This window comes from Bombyx mandarina, chromosome 26 (assembly GCF_030267445.1).
Source record: "Bombyx mandarina strain Sakado chromosome 26, ASM3026744v2".
In the NCBI taxonomy this organism is placed as follows: domain Eukaryota; kingdom Metazoa; phylum Arthropoda; class Insecta; order Lepidoptera; family Bombycidae; genus Bombyx; species Bombyx mandarina.
Genome location: NC_143232.1, coordinates 6,285,120 through 6,310,699, shown reverse-complemented (window position 1 = coordinate 6,310,699; position 25,580 = coordinate 6,285,120). Strand labels below are relative to the sequence as shown.

The window sequence follows — 25,580 nt, the reverse complement described above, 5'->3', positions numbered from 1 at the left end:
AATTATGTCCAAATAGAACATTTTTTGGCATCTATCGGCAAATATCTCAACGCGAATACCGGTCACATTCCTGTCATGTATGTTGTGCCGTGTTATGTTATGTACATTGTACACATATAGATTTTTTATTGCTTAGATAGGTGGACGCGCTCACGGCCCACCTGGTGTTAAGTAGATATCGGAGCCCATAGATATCTACAACGTAAATGCTGACACCTACCTTGTGACATGAGCTTAGAGTCTCAGTTTTTACAGAGCAGTGGCTTTCCTACCCTTCAAACTGAAACGTATTACTGCTTCACGGCAGAAATAGGCAGGGTGGTGGTGCCTACCTGTGCGGACTCACAAGGGGTCCTACCACCAGTAATTACGCAAATTATAGTTTTGCGGGTTTCATTTTTATTACAAGATGTTATTTATTCCTTTACCGTGGAAGTCAATCGTGAACATTTGTTAAGTAGGGACCTACTTAATTAGAAAAGTTTATATTTCTCTATGGCATTTGAACACCGTTGCATCGCTCGATACGAATTCAGCGTCTTATCATTTAGGCCACGACGACCTCAACATGTATTTTGTAGGAACTCTTCTTTCTCTCCACCTTATCTGCCTAAGTGGGGTCGGCACAGCTAATTTTTCTCCTCCATTCTCTTCTATCAGCCGTCATCTCAACATATATTTTGTATGAACAATAAATTTATATCAAATTAGATAACAAACTTCACAATATGCAGTAATTATTTTACTGAAATACCAGTTCTTTAAGAATTATATTGTTTACTTATTATTGTATTTATTATTGTTAATTAATTATTATTGTTGACCATTAAATTGTCCACAGCTAACATTTTCTCGTGCGTTAGGTGTCAGCAACACTTATCTATATACGAATACATCTGCTTATTGCTGAAGCCAGGTCTTAGGAGTAATCTTTGACCACTCGCTTTGTCATGTCGAGGCGATCAAATTAGTTGCTTGGTATTTGAGCCAAATTGAGTTGACTTACCTCTAACATTTAACAAAAGCATTCTTCATTAAATAACATTCTCATGTCGAGGCGATCAAATTAGTTGCTTGGTATTTGAGCCAAATTGAGTTGACTTACCTCTAACATTTAAAAAAGCATTCTTCAATAAATAACATTTATTAAAGAACTGTACATGTAAATTACAATTTTTATTTAATAAACCCAATGAAACGATATAAATAATGTGAAAAGCGCAACATATTATAACAATACTATTTGAATAATACTTTTTTCAATTATTCTATTGAGAATCGTGACGTTTACCTATGTAATTTTACAAGAAAATGTTTGATAATAACTACTACACTCGCGAGCAAAAGTTTGGAATCACTTACTTGAAATTAGTTCCGCGCGATCTCGTGTACTAATTTTTTTTTTAATAATCATAAAAATGACATCGTTTTAAAGGTTCAATTCTTAACTTTAAATTAATACTAAATTCATTAAATTCAAGCCAGTATTTAGGAAGCTATCCCGGATTAAGTGAAGGAATAACGAAAAAGACGTGTTTCAATTGCTTGATACGTCGCGAGTTGCGACTTATTGACCCCTATAAAAGCACCTTTTATCGGATTTTCTTTATCAGTTGACTTTCACACGTTGACGGGTACACATCTTCGCTAATTTTGATCCTTTACCTTGTACGACAATGGAGACAACACCTACAGAAGCAGCACAAATCGTAGACCTATTGCAAGAAGGGCTCAGCCAGCGGGTTGTCGCTCGTCGGCTCCACATAAGCCAGTCCTGTGTTTCGAAAGCTTACAAGCGCTTTCAGGAGACTGGTGGCTTTATCCCGAGGCTAAGATCTGGACGGCGCCGGTGCACATCGGAGAGGGATGACCGTTTCATCGTGCGAACCTCTCTTCGAAATCGGCATTTACATTGTGTCGACGTCCAACACGAGCTCCGAGACATTCGTGGGGTAGCAGCCAGCGAGTGGACACTTCGTCGACGACTCAAGTTAGCGAATCTGACTCCAAAAAGGCCTCCCACAGGCTCGAAACTCACGGTAGCTCTCACCGACAAGCACTCCTTCAATTTGCTCGCACCCATCTTGATTGGGAGGTTGAGCAATAGAGGCAAGTCCTGTTCTCCGACGAGAGCAGGATGTGTTTGCACGGTAGCGACCGAAGAGGTCGGGTCTACAGGCGGCCTGGGGAGTGATTTGCGCAGTGCTGTTTCGCTGAAACAGTGGCTTAAGGGGGCTCCATTGTATGATGTGGGCCAGCATTTCCTTCGATGGTAAAACCGAGCTTGTTTTCGTGACTGCCGGGGGACGAGGAGGCGGTCTAACTTCGGACTGGTACATTTCCAATATTCTGCTGGAACATATCCTTACCTGTGCTGGATATATCGGTGATCACTTCCTCCTTATGCACGATAACGCTCGTTATCACACTGCCCGTGTAACAACTGTATACCTCGAAGTAGTCGGTATCGCCACATTGGACTGGCCAGCGCTCAGTCCTGACTTGAATCCCATTGAGCACATGTGGAATGAACCGAAGAGGAAGTTTCGTTCCAGAACTCCTGCTCCTTCATGTCTGAATGAGCTGAAATCGGCGTTGATTTACGAGTGGGAAGGTATCCCACAAGAATCAATTCAGAAGCTGATCATGTGTATGAAGAATCGTCTTCGAGCAGTTATTAGGGCGAGGGAAGGGAACACAAGGTACTGATACTTAATTTTAAGGCTAAATAATTTCTTTTATTTATTAATTTTTGTTGTTTTGTTCATTCATTATTTTTTCCATATTTCTTTGTTTTCCTACCTCCTTCACTTAATCAGGGATATCTCCTTAACTACTGGCTCGATTTAAATGAATTTGGTATCAATTTAAAGTTGACAGCTGTACCTTTAAAATTATGTAATTTTTATGATAATTAAAAATTTATTTAGTAACCAAGATCACGCGGAACCAATTTCAAGTAAGTGATTCCAAACTTTTGCTCGCGTGTATATTTATAACAAATAGTTTCTGGCTTTTAAAAAGTATTTTCATTTTATAAAGGAAAACTTTTCCTATAGGAGTCTGTATTTATTTGTCCGAAGAATGGAATTCTCCAAATCACTCATAATGTATATACATAATTTAGGAATCTGTCATCATCATAATCATGTAGACGTTTGCCGTTAAAAATAAGATTCCCTCAAGGGTCGTGACACAATGACGGGTCGTCTGAAGCTTGGTCCAGATTCCCAATTACAAGGTATAATAAGGTACAATATCCTGATTTTTGTCTATTCAACGGTTATGATATCTGAAAATGGTTCAATTTATCAAAACTATCAAATATTTAAGTACTACTTTATGATAATTACAACCCTTTATAAATGTTACTACAATGTTGTGCTAACATAAATATAATGACATATTTCTTTGTATACTTGATATAAGAAAATTAGATCAAGAGAAAGTATATTGTCATGAAATTTACTAAACGACATGATTTTGATGTAAAATGGCGTATGAACTCTGGGCTGGTACCGAGTGGTATAGACATAGGGAAATGCATTTAGCTTTCTTCTGACTGGGTATTTTATGGTCTAATGGTATTATATAATGGCTTCAAATCATAATATGCAGGATATTGGTTCAGTTTTGTGGTCTCACAGTGTGTCCCACTACCAGTAAATTAAAATGAATGGAATACTGCTAATTTTACTATTGACATTTTTTTCATTAAATTGTAATCTTCATGTCCATTGTGTTTTATTTAATATAATATTTCTATATAATTACCAACTACGAAATTATATTATATTTAAAAATAATGATATCATATTAAAATATTCAACTTAAGCATGGGCTACTACGATTGACATCCTGTGAGCTCTTATTAAGCCAAATCCAGCAGTAAAATCCAAATGGTATTTTTGTTCAGTTCAAACCTGCATTTCAATTAGGCAAGTAAGACCAAAGAAGCCATCATAATATATATGATGTTAAGAGATGTGTCAGAAAAATACTCCCAGCTTTAAGAGGTGCTATGTCATTATTTTAGGCTACTAATTTGAGAGTTGAACAGATGTAGACAAACATTCAAATGTTTTCATTTACATTAGTCATTCAGGGAATCAAATATTTTAGTTCAAACAGTGATTGAATTTTACTTGAACATTAACATTAAAATATCTTTACACATAAATATAATTCCTTTTTTCATAAATTGTGTATAAATAATCATCAAAAATTTATATTCATTTCATTTTTATATATATTTTAAGAGGCAGACCAGATGGTGGGTAGTACATGACATAGGCCATAGGACAGACACCAAAATGAGATTTTAATGTTTAAAATAATATCAAATAAGCTTTATTATTTAATGGCATTCAACTGAGCTTGTTTGTACCACTACATAATTTCTAATTTTATGATGTTTATGTAAAGAGATAACCAATGGAAATATTTTATAATGATAATATAGGTTGAAGTCAACATCATTAGAGCACTCGTTAGCTTTGTGCAGTTTTCATTAATGTCATATTTTATATTTAGTAAACTTACTCCTTAACATTCACTCAATTGTAGCTACAGTTAAGATTTCAGCCCTTGAACTACAATATCATATTTACAATTTGTTTATTAATTGCTCGCTGTCTGCTTCTGCAAGCCAGCAGGATCCATTATAGGTGGCTGCTTCTTAACTATACCCGAGAGTAAGGTTTTGATCTGGGCAATGGCCCGGCCTGGGTTCAGACCTTTCGGGCATGTGCGAGTGCAGTTCATGATTGTATGGCAACGGTACACAGAGTATGTGTCCTTGAGTTTTGATAAACGTTTCTCAGTGGCTTCATCTCGGGAGTCAATGATCCACCTGTAGGCCTGCATGAGGACAGCAGGGCCTAGGTACTTATCTCCATTCCACCAGTAGGACGGGCAACTCGTCGAACAGCAAGCACATAGCACACATTCATAGAGACCATCCAACTTGACGCGGTCCTCTACATCCTGGAGCAATTGAGTCTCCTTACCTTTAACAGCTTCATTTTCCCGCTGCAGCCATGGCTCAATAGACTGGTACTGCCGGTAAAAGTTGGTCAGATCGGGGACCAAGTCTTTGACGACGTACATGTGAGGTAGAGGATAAATCTTCGTCGGCTTGGAAATGTTTTGATCAATATGGCTGATGCAGGCCAAAGTGTTGACGCCGTCGATATTCATCGCACAAGAACCACAAACGCCCTCGCGGCATGAACGTCTGAAGGTCAGAGTTGGGTCAACTTCGTTCTTAATCTTCAGCAAAGCGTCTAATACCATGGGTGCGCAGTCGTCCAAATCCACTTCGAAATTTTGCGTATAAGGTTTCTTGTGTGGCTCATCGGGGTTCCATCGATAGACTGCGAAGGTCTTAACACGTTTTGCGAGGGATGCTGACGTAGCAAACGTACGCAGCTGCCCGAAGGTACCAGTCGTCAGCCTAAGCAAAGGCATTATGTAATGCTTAAATCACAATAAAAATATTTAATTTACACTACGTTAAATGGTCTAGACTCGTGGGTTTCACGGTCTAGCACAATCGTATATTATTAGCGTTCGTAACTTGTTTTGTTACTTTTATGTCGAGTCGATTTATACCACCAAACGATAATCTTTTGAATGCCGAGTAGTGAATGGAAATTTTGATCGTTTGACGTATTTGTTTTCATTTTGACATTATGCTTAATTCATTATATTCAAAAGGCCAAGGGAACATAATTATTCTATACGACAAAATTATTTTTTATGAATTTACCAAAAGTTCGATGGATTATTGAAAGATCGATTTACTGGTGGCAGGATATGTTACGAGTTCACACGAGCATGTACCATCACCCTGCCTATTTTTGCCATGAAGAAGTACATATTGCTTTTCAGTTTGAAGGGTAGGGCAGCCGTTGTACTGTAAACCTGTGACCATAGAACTTATGTCTCGAGGTGGGTGGCGGCATTTACGTTGTAGATGTCTATGGGATCCGGTAACAAGTTAACACACATCTGGCAATAAAAAAAAAACAAAATGTGTGCAATTCACACGTGGTAGAAGTGAAACCTTCCAAAATTAAAATACAATTATCCTAAACGTCATAAGTATATGTAAAATTTTGTCATTAGTAAATAATTGTAAGGTAGCGCCCTCTGTGAATTGATATTTTAATTTCACGTATAATCCTAAATTTAAAATTCACTACAAGAGCTTTCATACACACGTTAGTATTAAAAAATCTCACAGATGGCGCTGTATTAAATAGTATGTATATTTCTGTCTCATTCTTTGCTGGCTTCATCCTACACATTTTTGTGTTTGTGTCTCTTACCTGTCGTTTTTGCCGTTGCATCCGGTTTGAAATCACAACGATTCTAAAGAAATTTTCACTTCAAAAGATCTCGAGAAGCCTTGTCTAACAATTTGTTTTATTTTATCAACTTGTGCACTTTTATAGACGCTAAATCAACCAGATAAGCGACAATTATCAAATGTATAAATCAGAGTAATCAGTTACAAGACAGAAATCAATACAACTTGATACGTTGCATTCTGGAAAAGTATTGCGGTCTGGCGGTATAGGATATTAATTAAGATTCATTTGCTTTGACAAGATCTAAATAGATATAAAATTATAAAAAAAAAAGATGTGGTGTCGTGGGACACCAGGTAGGAACGAAGTTCCTTCGGCTAATGTAGAATCGACACAATTTGCAAAAAAAAAATCGTGCTCAAGTTTATGTTAGTTTTCTTGATTTTTCTCTTAAATTTTGCTGATTAGTTTTTATTTAAGTACAGGAAAGTATTTAGGAAATTCAGTATTTTAGGAAATAATAAATTACGTAAAATAAAAATAAAATCGTAATTCAAATTATCAATTAAAGTAACAAAATATGTCTCTTTATTTTTGTTTGACAACATAAAATTACATAGAAATAGAAATAATTACAAAATAGAGAGAGAAGGGATGAGAGAACGAAAAGAAAGAGGGAGAAAGAGAAAGGTATTATACACTACTCGCTTGTGTATACGACTGTCGCGCCTGCGCACGTCTCATTTAACGGTTTTATTCCACGAACTTTTTTCCACGGATTTTTTCTTACGGTTTTACTATCACATTTTTTCCAGTTCGGTCGCGCAGCAAAATCCCTATCCCCTCCAAGCCTGCCGTAAGGAACTTCGTTCCAATAAATAAGTTTTAATTTTACAATACTGTCTATTATTTTATGTTTCCTGTTTGTGTTTATTCAAAATGTACATTGAACTTACAATTAATTCACAACATGTCACTGTGACTATGAGTTCTTCTTAGTTTCTAAGCTAACAAAAAAGATTTCACCACCTACTTTGAGTCATGGCTAAGTCTCAATTGTTTAATATACTGTTTGTTCTCCCCGCTATTGGTTTGGTTGGCATCCAATTCGCATTGGAAATAGGCAGGGTGCTGATATCTACCCATGCGGACCCACAAAACGCGGGCTTCCACCACTAATTACACAAATTAATATTTTTGCGAGTTTGATTTTTGATTGGATTTGAATACATGCCTTCAACCTTTGAATATTTTCAGTGAAGAGAAGAACTTATGATTTAAAGTACAAAAATATAGCTTTCGTTCAATTTTGTTGGCATTTTATGGAAGAGTAGCAATACTATGGTTTTTTTCCTCTACCTATTCGCTGATAGCTTAGGGGGTTATTTCAGATACGCCCGGATGGAAAGAAGAGATGGACGTAAATTTTATAAGATGACACTGTTGTCTAACAAAAAAAACTGTGTAATCTATGTATATACTTATCTGTCAGCTGTCGTGGGTAGGTAGGTGTAGGTAGGATAATTTGTAAAGATGGGTTAATACCGATATTTATCAATATTAGCGAATACTAATATATCCATGATGTAATATTATAATACCTTAACGAATACGTGAATATCCTGATATCTTAATATACTTCGATAAAACGGGTAAACGAGTTAAACTTAATACGGTATTCGTGAAATAAGTTAATGATTATTAATACACTTAATACGGTATTCGTACCGTATTAATTTTAACTCGTTTATCCGTTTTATCGAAGTATATTAAGATATCAGGATATTCACGTATTAGTTAAGGTATTATATATACAAAAATGAAATGCTGTTACTTAGTCTCGCTAAAACTCGAGAACGGCTGGACCGATTTGGCTCATTTTGGTCTTGAATTGTTTGTGGAAGTCCAGAGAAGGCTTAAAAGTTAAAATAAATATGAAAATGCTCGGAATGAAATAAAAATAACAATTTTGTTGGAACGAAGTTCCTTATTTTTCCTTTGATATCCCCCCGTCGGACGGATTCCTTTTGTTTGTTTTAAGTTTATTTTATACAAAAGCTTAGGTCTTTTATTTATCGATTGAGGCACTACGAAGTCTGCCGGGTCAGCTAGTTAATAATATAAATAGTATATTGTATCTAGGAATTTGACTTCACACTAAATATTTTACAAGTAATATTATGTACATTAAAATTAATATTATTATTAAATCAGAATTTGGTCAACATTGTACATTAATATAAACAACAAGTTAGTAATATTATTTATTTCTTATTGGTGCATAAAAATATCAGCTTTTTTTACTTTTTCTACCGAAAGCCTGTTACGTCGGTCAGAAATAAGTTTAAATTTTGAAAAAATTTTTTGAATTTTTTTTGAAAAAATCCTCTCACATGGTACTGAGGTGGCTAGTGGGTACACAACATCTATAATATTATAATCCACGAACCGTTTGTTTAGAAAGTCATTTCGATTCAAATCAAACTTCATAAAAAAAAATCAAAAAAATCAAACTTTTATTTAAATTTTGAGAAGTCCGTAGAAGATAATTAAATACCACCGCAAAAATATATTGTCATCATAATTTATTACGTAAAAACACTTAATTTAGTTGTGGCAGTATTACATTTTGTGTAAAAAAAAATTAATGTATGAAATTGGTAATAATGTCAACTACCGTACCTACTTTCGTTTTTCAAATCATCGTTTTAAAACCAACTAATTCAAAGGAAACAGAAAATAAAATTAAAATAATGAAAATAAAGCTCACCGATTTTATTCAAATAAATGTAAAAATGCACTATTTTGCCTTGAGTAGAATCTTTAGTTGAATCAAGAAATGAAGGTTCAAACATTAAAAAGTAATGCATTTAAAAATTCCCACTAGCATCTTTGACATGTAAAAAGTTGAATTAAAAAATAGTCCTTATACTCATAATGATATGTATTTATTTTCATTGCTCAATATGTAAACATGTAGTTTATCTCACTTACTCTTAGCGCATGCAGTATTGTTATGAATGTGATAGACAGATATCCGCGAGACACGTACGGCGAATGCCACTATATTTTCGAGTGATAGATACAACCCGACCGATGTGAGGTGGCTAATATTATGAATAGAGTAATACGGAATATTAGCATATCAGAATTCGACGGATTACCGATACACGAATACAAGCTGTATTACGAATATCATAATGAATACTAATATATCGGTCTCACCCTTATTAATTTGTGTTTTAGCGGGAACTGGGAAGTAAAAAGTAGTGAGAGGAATTGTTATTTTGTAAACATTACATATTGCGCATTGAAAAAATTGGCGAATCCTTTATAAGAATAGGTACGACGTAAATATTATTTAGTACAGTTAAAAGAATTCGATTAACATTGATATAATTTTGATTCAAATATGTAAAACTGTTAATGAAATTATGAACATCAGTAACTCCGTACCGTCAAATAATAATGACTCCCCCAAACCCAAAACTCCAGGTGGTATAAGCAAATCATTACTTACGCCCTGCAGAAGAGTTGGTCTATCCCGTAATTGGAAGAAAGGTGGAGTTTCTCCTTTCATATCACCTCTATCTAGCAACAAAAAAATTGAAGACAGAAAAGGATCATCAGATACACCTGAAGATAATTCTAAAAATATTAATTGTAGTAGTTCTATAGATACAAGCAACAAAACTGACACATGTGTTACAAAGCCTCTTAGAAAACGCTCTAGAACTTTACTAACAGCTTTAAATGAGAATAATGATCAAAGCGCCACTTCAGCAGCTTCTTGCTTAGAAAATGAGCAGCAAGTAGAAAATATAATATCCACACCAAAAGAAAAGAGAGAAAATGAGAAACAACAAGAGACTAATCAAAATGATGTTTCTACACCAGTATCACATTTATCCAAAGGTAAAAGAAAGTCATTCAAATACAAAACCAACCAAGAAGATCAGCATCAAGATGAAAATGAAACATTAGGATCACCTAATGAATTAAAATTTAGTAGAACTAAAAGTATGAATGAAACTAAGAGAAAAATAAAAAATAAAACTGGTAATGACAATATAGAATCTAAATGTAAAATGCAGGTATCCAATGAGAACTGTACTGAAAACCAATCGAAGAAGATATCCAGTCATTTGGACAGTACACCACAATTTGAGTTTAATACTTGTAGTGGACGTCCCATAATAAATGGTAGCTGTAACATAAACAATAGTGATATAAAAGAAAAAAAGAAAATTTCAAGTCCAAATGATTTATCCAAAGAATGTATAGTAGTTTTACAGAACAACTTATTCAAAGGCTTACTTAAGAATGAGACTATTGCCCAAACTACAAAAACATCTAAAAATGACAAAAAAACATCTCAAACTTTATTTGATTCTGATGACGAACCATTAATAAACTTGAATAAAGAAAAGCATTTACTTGATAATTATGATGATGCAGACTTTATTGAAAGTAAGCCTAAACTACCAAAACTCTGCGAAGAAATTAAAGATACACAAAATACAAGCTCTGGATCTCAAAAAACTAAAAACAAGACTCTGAATATGACTTCAAAAATAAATTCACAAATTAAGGATCTATCTGATGATGATGAAGACTTTGATTTGGGTAGTAAGAAAACAATCATCATACGTAAAACATATGATAAAGTTATGAAACCATCAAAGGCTAAATCAACAGGCTCAATAACCCAAAAGGATATTGATGACCTTAAGTTGCGGATAGAGTCTAAAAAGAAACAACTTTTGGCTAAATCAATGACAGAAGATACAAAAGAATTACGAGATTTAATTAAAAGATGGCAGAAAGGATGTCAAGATGCATTACTAGAGTTAATGAATTTAATAAAAATGAAATGTCCTGACAAAGGTAATATGGATTACACAGAGATACTGAAAGCTTTGAAGATACCAGTGAATTTAGTAGGTTATGATGCAGAGAATGACTGCTTTGTGACACCTGATGATGAAAGTATTATAATGGCTTCCATTAATAATTACTAAAGAATAATTGTCTTTCATATTAAAGTATGACTTCTTATTACTATGGTGGTGATAGTGGTAGTATGTGATACTACCGTTGCTGATTAGAGTTTTTCAACTAATGTCATACTGCCATTGACCTTCTAATTTCTTTAAAACAGAAGTCCAGCACTGAGCTGCAGCCAATCTATATGACCAGAATGGCATTTTACTTTTTTTATAGAACCGCATTTAAATGAATTGAAATAATTCTAGATTTCTAGTATAATTCTCAAATAAATTTCGCTTTTTAATTTTGTTCTGAGCTTTGTTCAATCTTAGATGTAATACCAATTGATTACTGGGCAATAATAAATAAAAAAACAAGTATTTATTTTAACATTTTATTACGCTAATTAACTAACTAAATATCATTAACTTAAAAAATTGAAAATTAAAATCTATGAGAACGCACTGGGTTTTCAGGGTCAAACAATTTTGGATCTTTCAAAAATATTTTATGTTTGTAAGTGTACGGCATATAGGCTAAATCCTGAGCCTTGGTTATTTCCTGCTCCACTTGCATCTGTTTTCTTTTACATAGACCGGTTATATGCCTCGGGTAGATTCTGCCCGTGTACGGAGATTGAAATTGCGATAATAATCTGTAATTCTTGTAATCGGGATCTATATTAAGTTTACAGAGTATACATTGTTTCAGTTCTTTTTTGAATGGATTTTCCATTTCAACTGGGGCATCTGGGTCTGGTTTGAGGTTGGTGGATTGTGTCCTGATTGTGGAGAGTACTGCCTGATGAGTGCTTACTGAGGAATGGTATAAAAATGTATTAGATTATAATGTACCCATTTACTTTAGAATGTAATGTTTCCTTTTAAACATCTTAATTTGGAATTTTTAGCTGTATGAATATTATAAATGTTTTTACTACTGCTGCTCTAAGCGCTTGCATTCTAGTTTGAGCTTTACCCGTTGTGAAAGATCTACATTAAGCTTAAAATTACTGTTTAATGAACCCATCGTATATAATATGAATGAGGTTTGGGTAAGTTCAGAACATTTTACTTACACATTTGCCGGGCAAAAAATGATTTAAATAATGCCATTTTCATGTAGGTATTTATTGACAGAAATATGCAGACATGTAAACAAATTTATTGCGAACAGAAAGATGGGGTACATAACCCTAAAATGAGTTTGACATATGACATTGACAGGCAGTACTACCTAGTAATTTCATTTTACCAACTGGAAAGGCAAGAGTATCATACCAGGCTGCCTAATCACTTGTATATTCTGTTTTATGAAAAATGATATATATCGAAATGAAATGAAATTGATTAGTTTGAGACTAATTAATTGGGATGAATTATAGTCTCATTAAAATTATGGTTATTTACAGAGACTTTTTAGTGAATTTCTGGAAGATCCCGATTAGCTACTAGCTTTTTCAGTGCCTTTGCTCTAATTTTCCACACGCAGCTCCTACAATTCGTTCATAGCCATCCATTACCGGACCTTCTAACCAATTTTAGTTTCTTCTCTGGTTTTTGCAAATCTATCTTAGTTGGACTTAGGATGGTTTCAATGGACTTTTTGAAATATTACCAAAAAGTAACGTCCGACCATTCTGTTACGTTGTCATAATCTTGGGCGAGCTTACAGGTACTTAACGCTAAATAATTCGCAACATTACTTACTTTAAACTTGAAAAAAAAAACTCGCAGCATTATTTAAGAATTTACACAATGTATCTTAAATGACAGGGGGCACGGTAAATTCTTGCCTTGCCACTTCTACCCCTGCAATTTTTACCGTTTCTTTGCCTAATACTCTTCGTTTCAAAACGCCACTCCTAACAGTTTTGTAAATGTTTGGCGATTCCTCTTCTTCTTCTTCTCCATCGCTCCCTCATTGTTGAGGATCGTGACTCAGTTTCGGCTGTCGACTGTCAGTCTCCATCGGTTCCGGTCAGTTGGCGATAATAGCCTATAAATTCTATGCTTCTTTTGGATATGACGATGGCACCCATTCTGTTCATTTATTCAATTCTTCTACCAACTAAGTTTATTAGATAGGTTTAAAGGTAAAATTTGAAAAAACTAGCAAATACGATTCGAGTTTAAGTATTTAAATCCTATGAAGGAGTGTGGCGTTCGCTCACGCGGCCCGCACATCCATAGACACCCTCTAATCCTTACAATCTCGTTTTTGCAGATTAGCCGTCGGAGCTCCGTGGTTCGTGAGGAACGTCGACATAGACGACGACCTGGACCTTGAGTCGATCCGAAACACACGAAGTCAGCGTCGGAATGTTACTTCGATAAGGCTATGCGTCATGATAATCACCTTATCGTTGCCGCTGACTAATCTCCGAATCCTGATCACGCAGAAGCCGGTCACCGTCGACGCTCTAGACACGTCCTTTACCGCTCGAGCTGTTAGCAAATTCCACCCCTCCTGGCTGAGCCTTTGCTCGCTCACCTGTCCTGGTGAAACTGGAAAGGCCTTCGGGCCACCAGTAAACATTCAATTATAAAAAAAAATATTTAAATTTTAATACAGGATAAAAAAATTTAAATCAACAGTATCTGATGTTTAAAATCCGTAAAAAAGAAAAAATGTCGTTAAAGCGATTCAGGCATGGAACCTAAGTTCTATGATAGCTATCGCTATATCCTTTTGCCTTCATGGATAAAAAAAGACATTACATTAAAAAACAGTATTTTATTGTTCTCCAGATTTTTTGTACAATCATAGATAATATTGTGTATACACATAAAATTGTGTAATTGTTGTTTTTGCAAGTCAGAGCCAAGTAATTGCCTGCCATTGAAGACTCGTTTCAAATCTACTTAAGCATGTAACTGTATCCAAGCCCATTGAGCCTGAATCAACGACATTAGCAAGTTACTGTAAACATCAGTATGTACTCAATCATCGATTCTCCGAGCATTTTCTGTATAAAAATTTCTTTCTATAGTTTAATAATTTCAGATTTTGTTTAGATCAAATAAAATATAGGTAGCTAAGTACCTTCGTCGACGATATGTGATATCTTAATACTGTTGTCCTGTCCACTCTATGACAAAAAACGAGCACAATTTAATATCTTTGTTGAATTACACAATGCAAAGTTAGTAATAAAAATAGAAAAAGAATATACATATATTATGTGTGAATTAATTTGACAAGTGCACAATAAAACATACCATTTGCGTAGTTGTGTTAAAAATACAACTTCTCCAAATGATTATTATTAAACGGGTATGTTTACCTAGGTACTTGCTTAATGCGAAAAACGGCCAAGACAACTATTGCAAAATAACTGCGATCCGGCTGTTATTATTCAGCCGTTTTGAAACAACATTGGCGCAATGCGGAAACGCGTTATTCTACGCACTATTTTAAATGTCCGGGTATTCATTTCAAGTTTCTCTGATTGATGTGTAAACATAGTAAACACGAAAACGTCTTAAGTTAATACAACACTACCGGCGTAGCCACTGTCCGCGTTGAACGTGGCGAATCCACTCACCCATTATTAAATTATACAGTTTAATAATATGGGTATTAATTTCTAAATGTGACGTGATTGATATTTCACATTGTTTGTGCAAGTGTTGTGTTCTGTGACTTTATAAAAGTTTAAAAAAAAAGAAGGATAATTTTTGAAAAATAAAATAATTGGTAAGTTTTTTTTTTAACGTAATATAACGAAGGAATTTATAACAAAAAAATTAAAATATGTGTTATAATTTCTTTTTCCTGATCCAACATGAACGCGGAAAGTATTTTGAAATGTAAACTTTCTTCGTGAGAAAAAGTAAAAGTTTCTTGCAATGACGAAAATGTCATCAGTTTAACTTTGGTGTTAACGTACGCTAGCAAGAAATCAAGGTTGGTAGGAGAAAGTGACCCAACTGAGCGCGCGCTAGCTGTGCTGTGTCCGATGATTCTAATAAGTTATTCGTAACGTCTCTGGTTCCGGTTAAGGTACTTTGATTTTAAACACGTACGCCGAACGTTCATTATTAAACAGACCGTGTTATAATTTTTTTTTTTTTAAATCAGTTACGAAGATACAGGGAACATAAAAACATCTTTAAGTAACATCAAAAATGCTATTTTTTATTAACGGTATAAGTATAATTTAAGCATACGCTCAAAAATAATTATTTTATATCTGTATTCATAAAGTAATAAAATTAGTAATATAATAATATGTACTAATTTATACATACAATGATACTTTATTTTGTTCTCACTGTCTGTATTTTTATACTACAAAAAATAAACAATGAGAACAATGGGCGGTATTGTTGTTGTAAGCGACTTCTTCCAGGCAACTGATTACAGAAAATATATTTACTTATAAAAAATATATTGAACAGCACAATAATAGTATAATAAAAATTAATTCTAGGGTAATCAGTGAAGGAATATTAAATGTAAGAACTCGTCGAACTTGTTTTCAGAACGAACATTAAGGATATCACTTATCTTGTGGAATGTTTCGTTTTTTTTTTTTTAATAGTCAAAGGGTCCCGTCGCAGAATTACCACAAGTTTTATTTGTTTTTAATAACATATTCTCTCTTCTATGTCGTTACCTCACTGCTGAGGATCGCGACCACATGTGACGTTCCTCCACTGTGTTCGATCATGGGTGGCACGGACCGCATGGTACAGACTACCACCAAGTGCTTCCCTTACTAGATCTGTCTGCTTAGTGCGAGTTATTTAACGTTCTCGATAGCGTAAAAGTTAACTCATATTTGTATGGAATGGGATCGTTTGCCTACGCTTGCCGTTAGGGGCGCTATTCCAATTGCATACAAAATTGGGTTAACTTTTACGCTATCGAGAACGTTAAAAAACTCGCACTAAGCACACTGATCACAACACTGGCTGGTGTTCTGTCCACGGCACGCTTGCCCTCTATGCGACCCGCAATAACATTAAACCATTCGAATTACGAGAGTCTCGGAGTCACAATACTGTACTTATATAAACACCTACCTGCCTAATGATCTAACTGTACGTGAGCAGAAAGAGCAGTTGTTATCAAAATATGATCGAGTCGCTCTCGCGTGCCGATCAGCTGTGTGCTTAGTGTGAGTTTTTTAACGTTCTCCATAGCGTAAAAGTAACTCAAATTTGTATGCAGTTGAAACAGCGCCCCTAGCGGCAAAGGTAGGCAAACGATCCCATTCCATACAAATATGAGCTAACTTTTACGCTATCGAGAACGTTAAGAAACTCGCCCTAAGCACACCGTTCTCTGTGACCACGAAAACCGTAATGAATTCGAAACGTCTTAAATACTAAAATGTAAATAATAAATGCGACGTTAAATCGAGAATACGAAGGAAATATTTACTTAAAACGTTACGTTGTTACTTAATACATATTAGTTATATAATAATATAACTACGGACGTTTTTTTGTTTGGTTGGGTCGAAACTACGAATTCTTAAGACGAAAACCGAAGTACATGCTAGAAAACTATTGAACTCAGGCCGCAGAGGAGTAAAAAGGTTTTAAATTAAAAATGTTTATTATTTTATAGCTTAGATGGGTAGACTACCTGGTGTTAAGTGGTTACTGGAGCCCATAGACATCTACAGCGTAAATGCGACACCCACCTTGAGATATCAGTTCTAAGGTCTCAGTATAGTTACAGCGGCTGCCCCGCCCTTCAAACCGAAACGCATTACTACTTTACGGCAGAAATAGGCAGACTGGTGGTGTACCTACCCGCGCGGACTCACAAGAGGTCCTACCACCAGTTGCCGTGCTACTAAAATTTATTTTGATATTCCTCTTCCTCGTTTTCCTCGTTACTGAGGGTCATGACTCCCCCGCTGCAACAGTTTCTCCCATATGATTTCTCTTCATCTGCTGCGATCCTTAGCTTCATGAAGGGCATTGTGGAAGTTGATGTTCAGAGAAGATCTATTTTAACATTAATACATGATATCTGACAGATGCCTGAATCTCGTTAACAACAATTTTACAACAAATAAGTTTGCTTAAACAACAAGTTCTGAACAACAACATTCGGAGAGTCGCCGCGTCGATCTGCGGAGTAATTAAAACTGCTCAGTGAAATATCTTCTCTTTGTTGTCATTTCCAACATTTCTTGTTGCATACAATCCAAGTTTCAATAAAAAAGGAATAACTTGACATATTTTTTCGAAACATACATCCACTTTACAAATGTATCTTAAGATGTTCCATAGCAATAACTATTAAGCCAACACTAAATAAAGTAATAAAAATACAGGAAAAAAATAATTTAAAAGCCAAATCCAATTATCTCAAATTAAAAGTTGATTCATAAGCCAATCTCGAAAAAAAATGAAAACAAAAAATAGAAACAATAAACAATTAAATTAAATGTAAGAATTGCCACAATGAAAACAGCAATTAAAAGACCTACAGAATAATAAAATAGTTGTAATATTATGTTGTACTCAGTTTCAAGATACATTTTTATGATCTTACTAAGATTTTACTATACTACTACTTTGTATATACTATTATTACTATAATTATTATTGCAGATTATACATGGAGCATAGATAATTTAAACATTTTCTTCTTTTTTTGAGGGCGTTTTTGTGTTTTGTGTTTAATTTAAAGTTATTCCATTGGTCTTTAGCGCAGAGGACACTAATATTTTATGCTAGAGAGTATCAGTCAGATATTTTACGGGAATGTGCTAATGTTTTATGCGATAATCTTTCAGACGATCTCCGTAACCGGTGAGTTGGTTCACTGCGTGGCTCCCGTCAGATAATGTTGTTCAGTGTGCTTTGTGCGAGTTTTTTAACATTCTCGATAGCCTCAAAGTTAACTCAAATTTGTATGCAATTGGAACAGCGCGCCTAGCGGCAAACGTAGGCATACGTTCCGACTCCATACAAATTTGAGTTAACTTTTACGCTATCGAGAACGTTAAAAACTCGCACTAAGCAGACAGAACGTTGTCTAGTTGTTTAGAATATGTTGCTTAGTGTAGATTCCATATTAAAGTTTTATAACCCAAATTGAGGCACAAACTGAAAGAAATTTATCGTAAGATCAGAGGCTGTTAGATTTTTATTTGTATTTTTAAAACGCTATTCAAGCGTTAAAAGTAATTTTCATCGGCCTCAAGACTTGAATATTGAATAATCCACTTGAATATTTTCACATGTATCAAGGGTCGATGATAATGTAACGATTTTCATTACTTTGGCCTTTTTTATTGCACAGTCGATGATAGAGCTCACTAAGTGGGCATGAGGTTGAAATCTCTAAACTTCAAATCCGAACGCATTATTACTTCGTGGCAGAAATAGGCAGAGCGGTGGTAAAAAGGCTCAAAAGACTGCGTACCACCAGTAATTACGCAAATTATATTTTTTGCGAGTTCGATTGTTATTGCACGATGTTGCTTTCCTTGAGCGCGGAAGTAATTCGTGAACATGTGTTCAATACGTAGTATATTTAGTTTAAGTTTATAGAGTTTTTTAACGTCCTCGATAGCGTAAAATTTAACTCAAATTTGTATGGAGTTGGAACAGCGCCCCTAGCGGCAAACGTAGGCAAACGTTCCGACTCCATGGAAATCTGAGTTGACTTTTACGATATCGAGCACGTAAAAAACAAGCACACATAAAAACTCGTACTAAGCACACAGGCTAAAAAAAAGCAATTTTTTTTGTCGTTATATAGACATTTTTGTACTGTGTATTTTAATTATCTTTAATTATTTACGATAAAAGAAAACAGTATACCAAAAAACAGGTTGCTTATTATCTTTATTCATGGCTCAATCTCATCCATCATGTAAAATATAATCGGTCCACGGTTTTCCAGTTGATTGAGCAATAACCGATCGAATAATTTCGAATCAAATTTGCTGCCATTTAACCAGGTTCTTGTAAGCACTAAAGTAATTGTGAATAGACAGATGGTGAGAAAATTATGAACTAGTAATATTAGATAAGACGTGACTGATCATTCGGGATAGTACATAGAAATTGAGTCTTGTTACTACTATGTTATAATCACAGCACGTAATAAACTGTGACCGTTAAGACCGATTATTGTTTATGTGGTGGTGGACTGGTGGTAGGACCTCTTGTGAGTCCGCGCGAATAGATACCATCACCCCGTCTATTTCTGCCGTGAAGCAGTAATGCGTTTCGGTTGGAAGGGTGGGGCAACCGTTGTAACTATACTTGATACCTTAAAACTTATATCTCAAGGTGGGTGGCGCATTTACGTTGTAGATGTCTATGGGCTCCAGTAACCACTTCACACTAGGTGGGCTGTGAGCTCGTCCACCCATCTAAGCTATAAAAATATATATAAAAAGCGTAGTTTACATAACCATTTAATCTTTGTACCGAACACGGAATCTCAATGATCATAAGAATAAACAAAGAACAATTTGCATAAACATACTTTGGACGATCTCACACAAGTACCTACCTACTTACATTATGAAATTAATAGATATTGATTTTTTATAATATATATAATGAAAATTTTTATTTTTGCCAATGTTAATTAATTCGGTATAAACATTAAATATATTAGGGTTTTATGCGGCTTTCCACAACGAGAAATAACCGTGCCATTATGCTCTTGGTTCGTAGGCTAATAAAAAAAAATACTTTTACAAAATGGCCGCTATTTGTAACGTCGGTCGTAAGTATTATAAGTGAACTAAGCCAGGCGAGGAAATTAGTTTTCGCAAGAAACCGGCCGTACCCGTTCAATATTAATCATCGAGGAAAACCCAGAATGGTGAAATGCGAAGCTAATTAAAAATACTAGTTGACCCGGCAGATTTCGTAGTGCCTCAATCGATAAATAAAAGACCTAAACTTTTGTATAAGATAAGCTTAAAACAAACAAAAGGAATCCGTCCGACGGGGGACACATCAAAGGAAAAACAAAATAGTTATTCTTATTTAATTCTGAGCATTTTCATATTTACTGGTGGTAGGACCTCTTGTGAGTCCGCGCGGGTGGGTACCACCACCCTGCCTATTTCTGCCGTGAAGCAGTAATGCGTTTCGGTTGGGTTTTCTTTTTTTTTCGGGCCGGGGGCCGAACCTCCTCCGAGGTCCCCGCGCCTAGGGGGCGCGCTGGGTATGTGAGACTCAACGATCTGCAGGTGTTGAGAGCAGATCGCGGGACCAAGGATTTTAGGGCCCACCCACTAAACGACTCCCCTGCACTCTTACACCCGACGTCCGATCTCCGTCCGGGGTCAGAACCCGGTCAGAGTAGGGGGTTCCCGCGGTCAACACTACAACCAGACATGCGGCGCCACCCCGAGTATGCCCGACCGACGGGTCGTCGAGGCGATAGTCGACGACCAACGACGTCGGTCTCCGCGGTACGGCGGCCCCACCAGGCCGCCCGGGCGGTGCCGCTGGTGTTCCGGGATACCCCGTTGGGCCAGAACCAGCCTGCCGGGTCGGAACGCGATACACCGCCGACCGGGTTGCTCTTCCACAGTATGTTCGGCGACGACAGCGACGATGAAAGTGCGGACCGCACTGCAGTCCGCAGCCGCCGACGCGCCGCCCCGTCCTCCTGGTGCCAGCACGCTATGTCTATGGGTTCCATTAACCACTTAACACCAGGTGGGCTGTGAGCTCGTCCACCCTTGACCACCATTGACAGCAGACCTGGCTGTTTTGTGTCCAAAGTTCTACTAGATAAATGCCTTAAGTTAATAGTTAAAATATTTCTAAACAAATCACAAACTTGTTAATAAAATGTTGTAAGAATATTTTATTCCGTTACTTTAAAAACTGGTATGTTAAAATTAAAATATATTTTGCGGCCTCCTTGTTGAATAATAAAAAAGGTGTTGAACTTGTGTCGTTTAAGTATTTCCATTGATGGCGTTTGATAAGAGATTAATTGTTTTATTGCTTTAAGCGGACCACCTGGTCGGAAACGGTCTCTGTGGCCTATGGACATCGGTTTTTCAGTAATAACAGACCGTGGCTTAAGTTTTTCAATATTTTGAGGTCATTTGTGAGGATCGGTTTATAAAAGATATTTGATAGCGGCCGGGAAAACCCGAAGGACGAACTATTCTGCATAGGAGAAATTCAGGTTGCAGATAGGGCTGCCTCAATCCTTTTTTTACCGAAATACGTTGATTTTTCATAATAATATGATGATTTATTACTTGCTTTATTTAATTATTTTCTGATAATAGTCCAGAGGATAGATGCGCATAAATAAGACGTATTTTATATTAATAACTTGTGTGTACTCTCATTTTTTGCTACTCAATTGTTTTAGTTATATTAAGCACAAACAGTTATTTTTATTGCTTAGATGAGTGGATGAGCTCACAACCTGCTGTTAAGTGGTTAAGGGAGCCCATAGACATCTACAATGTAAATGCGCCACCCACCTTGAGATATAAGTTCTAAGGTCTCAAGTATAGTTACAACGACTGCCCCGCCCTTCAGACCGAAACGCATTACTGCTTCACGGCAGAAATAGGCAGGGTTGTGGTACCTACCCGTGCGGACTCACAAACGGTCCTACCACCAGTAATCACGCAAATTATAATTTTGCGGGTTTGATTTTGATTACACGAACTGAACTCAGACGTAGGAACGTGTGTTGCGCAAGTGTAAGTGTCATTCCATATACCTACTGCAAACATTACGTAAGTCATTCACTTGAACTGAACATCGAAGCTTTTAGTGCTTTCATTAGAAGCAGCGTTCCTTTTTTTTGGATCAGGGATTACTGGTGGCCCATAGGCCTTTCCAGTTTCACCAGGACAGGTGGGCGAGCAAATGCCCAGCCAGTAGGGGCGTGATTTGCTAACAGCTGCCCGAGCGTCTCCAAAGGAGACCTAATAACTCAAAAGCAACTAATAGAGCAAGCGAGTAATAGACAAAATAAAAGAAATCGTACAACTTCACTTCTCGCGTTCCCGCCAAAAAGCTAGAACACAGGATTTTTTTAAAGTGGTTTTATGACCTGGTAACTAAGACCTTTAAGTCATGTCTTTTTTAATTCATATTCTTATTTTTATGAATAATGTATGGAGTGGAATGAAATGAAATGAAGATGATTAATTTGAGACATTAGCCAACTGGGATGAAATTAAATGAAATGAGATGAGATGATATGGGATGTAATATCATCTCAGTAAAATGGTGGTCATTTACTGAGACTTTTTCAGTGGACTTTTTGGAGGATCCCGAGAAGTTACGTTCAGCGGCTTTGTTTCATTTTCCCACATTTGTGCACTTTCACAGATACTAAACAGTTAATAAACCACCGTTATTACACATTTACACCTGAAGAAACACTAAATAGACAAAATAAAATAAATCACACAACTTCACTTCTCGCGTTCCCGCCAAAAAGTCAGAACACAGGAGAATTTGGTGAGCCATAGATTACACAAGGTATACACGATTAAAAGTTATCTGTTCTGCTGAGATTACTAATATCAGTCGCGGTCAATATTTTTTCGAATTAATTTACTACTAGATCGGTATCGCGGCCCGCTGAGAAGATCCGGCGAGAAACTCAGCGGGCTGATTCATGGGTTAGGTTGCACGTCGAACTCTTTGCCGACTTCTACGTGTACGGTTACCGGGGTCCCTAAGCCTGCTCCTAGAGCTGAAGGCGTCTAATGCAAGGGTCCAGCGTTCCTTGGTTCTATACGATTGTATTCGTTTTCTGTAATCTGAATACGCATTACAGAACGTGATGTTCACATAGCATCAGATATTTAAACCCCTTTTTCTGAACTAAACCACTGGTGGAAAGGCCTCTACTGAGCCCTCATGGGTAGGTGCCCGGACTATTTCTGCCGTGAAGCAGTAATGCGTTTCGTTATGTAGGGCAGCCGTTGTATTAAAGAATGGAGACTAGGAAATCATATCTCAAGGTGGGTGGCGGCGTTTACGTTGTTATCTATGGGCTCCGGTATACACTAAGCACTCGGTGGGCCGTGAGTTCATCCGCCCATCTAAGCAATCAAAAATAAACTATAACAATGGATGAACTCATGACACAGCTAGTTATCAAAGAAAATGGACGACTTAGTTAATGTCGCAATTCGATGAAATCCAAGTCCTTGTAAGGAGTAACGGGCGTCCCAAAAATTAAACCGTCATTCATGAGGAACGTGGATCTCCACGACGATCTGGAGCTTGACTGCATCAGAAAGTATTTTCAGTCGGCATCAGTGCGCCAGTTTAAGAAGGCGGCAAGACAGGAAAACCCTCTTGTCGTGACCACCGAAAACTACATACACGATCCTTTTTTTTGAAAGTTTACTGGTGGCCCGAAGGCCTTTCCAGTTTCACCAGGACAGGTGGGCGAGCAAAGGCTCAGCCAAGAGGGGTGGGATTTGCTAACAACTGCCCGAGCGCCTCCGAAGGAGACCTAACAACTCAAGAGCAATTGTTTCGCGAATGAATCTACTACCGGATCGGAATCGCGACCCGCTGAGAAGATCCGGCGAGAAACTCAGCGGGCTGATGCATGGGTTGTGGACCGAATTGTAAACAGTCGACGTCGCCCTAAGCACGTCATTACGTATCCTCCCGATCCACAAACGGTGCTTTTAGGTACCTCAAGCCCCAGTCACCGTTGACAATGGTATTAATAAAAACCACCTGTGAATTATTGTTTGTTTACTTGTACAGTTTGATAATAAATGAATGATTTAAGACTGTTTGTTACATTCTGCAATTAATTTTGCTGCTACATAAAATAACAAGAGATGTTTACCTTTGTATTAATGCCTTCTATTATTGTAACGACGTATCTAAACGGTTGACTGAAATAGTGAAATATTGGCTATTTTATTGTCAGTACAGGCGGGATGGCATTCTCTTTTACAAATTATTTTGCATTTAGCACGTTTGTTCTTTAGACTAGATCATAGTGAGGCTAGTTAGAACAACTGTCTAAACTGGAACTCGAGTGATGGGGTGTTTTTTTTTATTGTTTAAATGGGTGGACGACTTCACAGCCCACCTGGTGTTAAGTGGTTACTGGAGCCCATAGACATCCACAACGTAAATGCGCCAGCGACCTTGAGACATAAGTTCTAAAGTCTCAAGTATAGTTTCTTATGTACCTACCTATGTTTTTCTAATATGCTAATCTAAATATGCTTTCGCGCCATGACCGTCTAGAGCTACTAAAATCCTCTAGATATTTTATTGAAATCTGGTTCGAATTTCGGTAAGTAATCGTAGGGTACCACAGTGCTACCACTCATCAGTGTAGGGAGAGGCAAACTTGGTGGCTTCGCTCGGCAGACCGGCTGAAATGTTTCAGAACTTGTACATACGGAAGGTTTCGAGATGAAAATTTCGTTAATACGATCCAGGCTTTTGTCAAATACATTCTGATAATACCGCTACACATGCAATCATTTCTTTGCGAGGTTTGTTCACTCATACGTTATGGAAGTCGGTTGTAAACGTTTGTTAGATATTTAATTGTGCCCGTCAGCGCAAAAGTGGCCTAACCCACAATTTTTTATATTCAACTTTATAATATGTACATATATTGGAATTTATTGAAAAAATAATAAATTTTGATGCAAAACCGGCCTATCCAAAGTTTCACCCATACATAAGAGATAGCTTTGTAAACATTATTTTTACGCGTATTGTTTTTTTGCCTACTCAAATTTAAATTCATGAAAATTCAAACATAATTGCCTCCATACTAACTAGGCCACGTTTGCGCTGACTGGCTCAATTAGAAATGTTGGTTCCTCATCGAGAATTCGAACCGGAGTATAGACTCATGATTAAGATAATAAGAGATCACAGTTCCCGTAGTGAAGCGAAGGCGGGTCGTTAGTGTGTAATAATGTTAAATTTTCATGCAATCTTATATGGTTTTTTTTGCTATTATTATACAATGAACCGCTTATTTTTACCAATGCTACATGCATGGGTGCCTGTCGATATCTGTAATTGTGTTAGTTTAGCGTGAGATCAATGTATATTTTGTTACCTGTTGTTTTCTGTGCTGATGTATAACATGTTGGTACCCAATGAATAAAATAAAGCATATTAATGTTGTTGGTAAACTTTCAATTTTGTTAGCTCTAGTATGCCTACGACGGGAGTTCGGATTGATTGATTGTTATAGTTTAGACAAAATGTGAAAAATGACATGGGGGATATTATAAGGAAGCGTAACCTTATGTTTCACTTTGGACACGGTCAAGCTGAAAACGGCTAA

The 25,580-nt window shown here is 36.5% G+C and overlaps 4 protein-coding genes across 4 annotated transcripts in view; 2 read left to right on the top strand and 2 right to left on the bottom strand.

The window, feature by feature from the left end:
- Positions 1 to 1,125: 1,125 nt before the first annotated feature.
- Positions 1,126 to 5,669, bottom strand: LOC114241504 (uncharacterized). The gene has a single exon (XM_089738769.1). It carries the CDS (start codon positions 5,467 to 5,469, stop codon positions 4,621 to 4,623), a length of 849 nt encoding a protein of 282 aa, XP_089594895.1. The 5' UTR covers positions 5,470 to 5,669; the 3' UTR covers positions 1,126 to 4,620.
- Positions 5,670 to 9,351: 3,682 nt separating this feature from the next.
- LOC114241521 (uncharacterized) lies at positions 9,352 to 11,687 on the top strand. Its single transcript, XM_089738763.1, has one exon. The coding sequence runs from the start codon at positions 9,749 to 9,751 to the stop codon at positions 11,333 to 11,335; it is 1,587 nt and encodes a 528-aa protein (XP_089594889.1). The 5' UTR covers positions 9,352 to 9,748; the 3' UTR covers positions 11,336 to 11,687.
- On the bottom strand, positions 11,684 to 12,521 carry mRpS18C (mitochondrial ribosomal protein S18C). Its single transcript, XM_028172373.2, has 2 exons — positions 12,382 to 12,521; positions 11,684 to 12,118 (listed from the first exon to the last, which is right to left on the bottom strand). Exons 1-2 carry the CDS (start codon positions 12,422 to 12,424, stop codon positions 11,748 to 11,750), a joined length of 414 nt encoding a protein of 137 aa, XP_028028174.2. The 5' UTR covers positions 12,425 to 12,521; the 3' UTR covers positions 11,684 to 11,747.
- Positions 12,522 to 12,670: 149 nt separating this feature from the next.
- snu (ABC-type transporter snustorr) overlaps positions 12,671 to 25,580 on the top strand; it is a 130,498-nt gene continuing 117,588 nt past the window's right edge. The window contains exon 1 of the mRNA XM_028172390.2: positions 12,671 to 15,002. The gene's annotated coding sequence lies outside the window, so the exon portion shown is untranslated. The remainder of the gene's footprint in view (positions 15,003 to 25,580) is intronic.

Bases quoted from the DNA above. Each gene is read 5' to 3' on its own strand.
- mRpS18C (XM_028172373.2), bottom strand. From the start codon at position 12,424: ATGAAAATGGCATTATTTAAATCATTTTTTGCCCGGCAAATGT. The intron at 12,119-12,381 runs GTAAGTAAAATG...ACCATTCCTCAG, and splicing joins ATTTTTTGCCCGGCAAATGT to TAAGCACTCATCAGGCAGTA.
- LOC114241521 (XM_089738763.1), top strand. From the start codon at position 9,749: ATGAACATCAGTAACTCCGTACCGTCAAATAATAATGACTCCCCCAAA.
- LOC114241504 (XM_089738769.1), bottom strand. From the start codon at position 5,469: ATGCCTTTGCTTAGGCTGACGACTGGTACCTTCGGGCAGCTGCGTACG.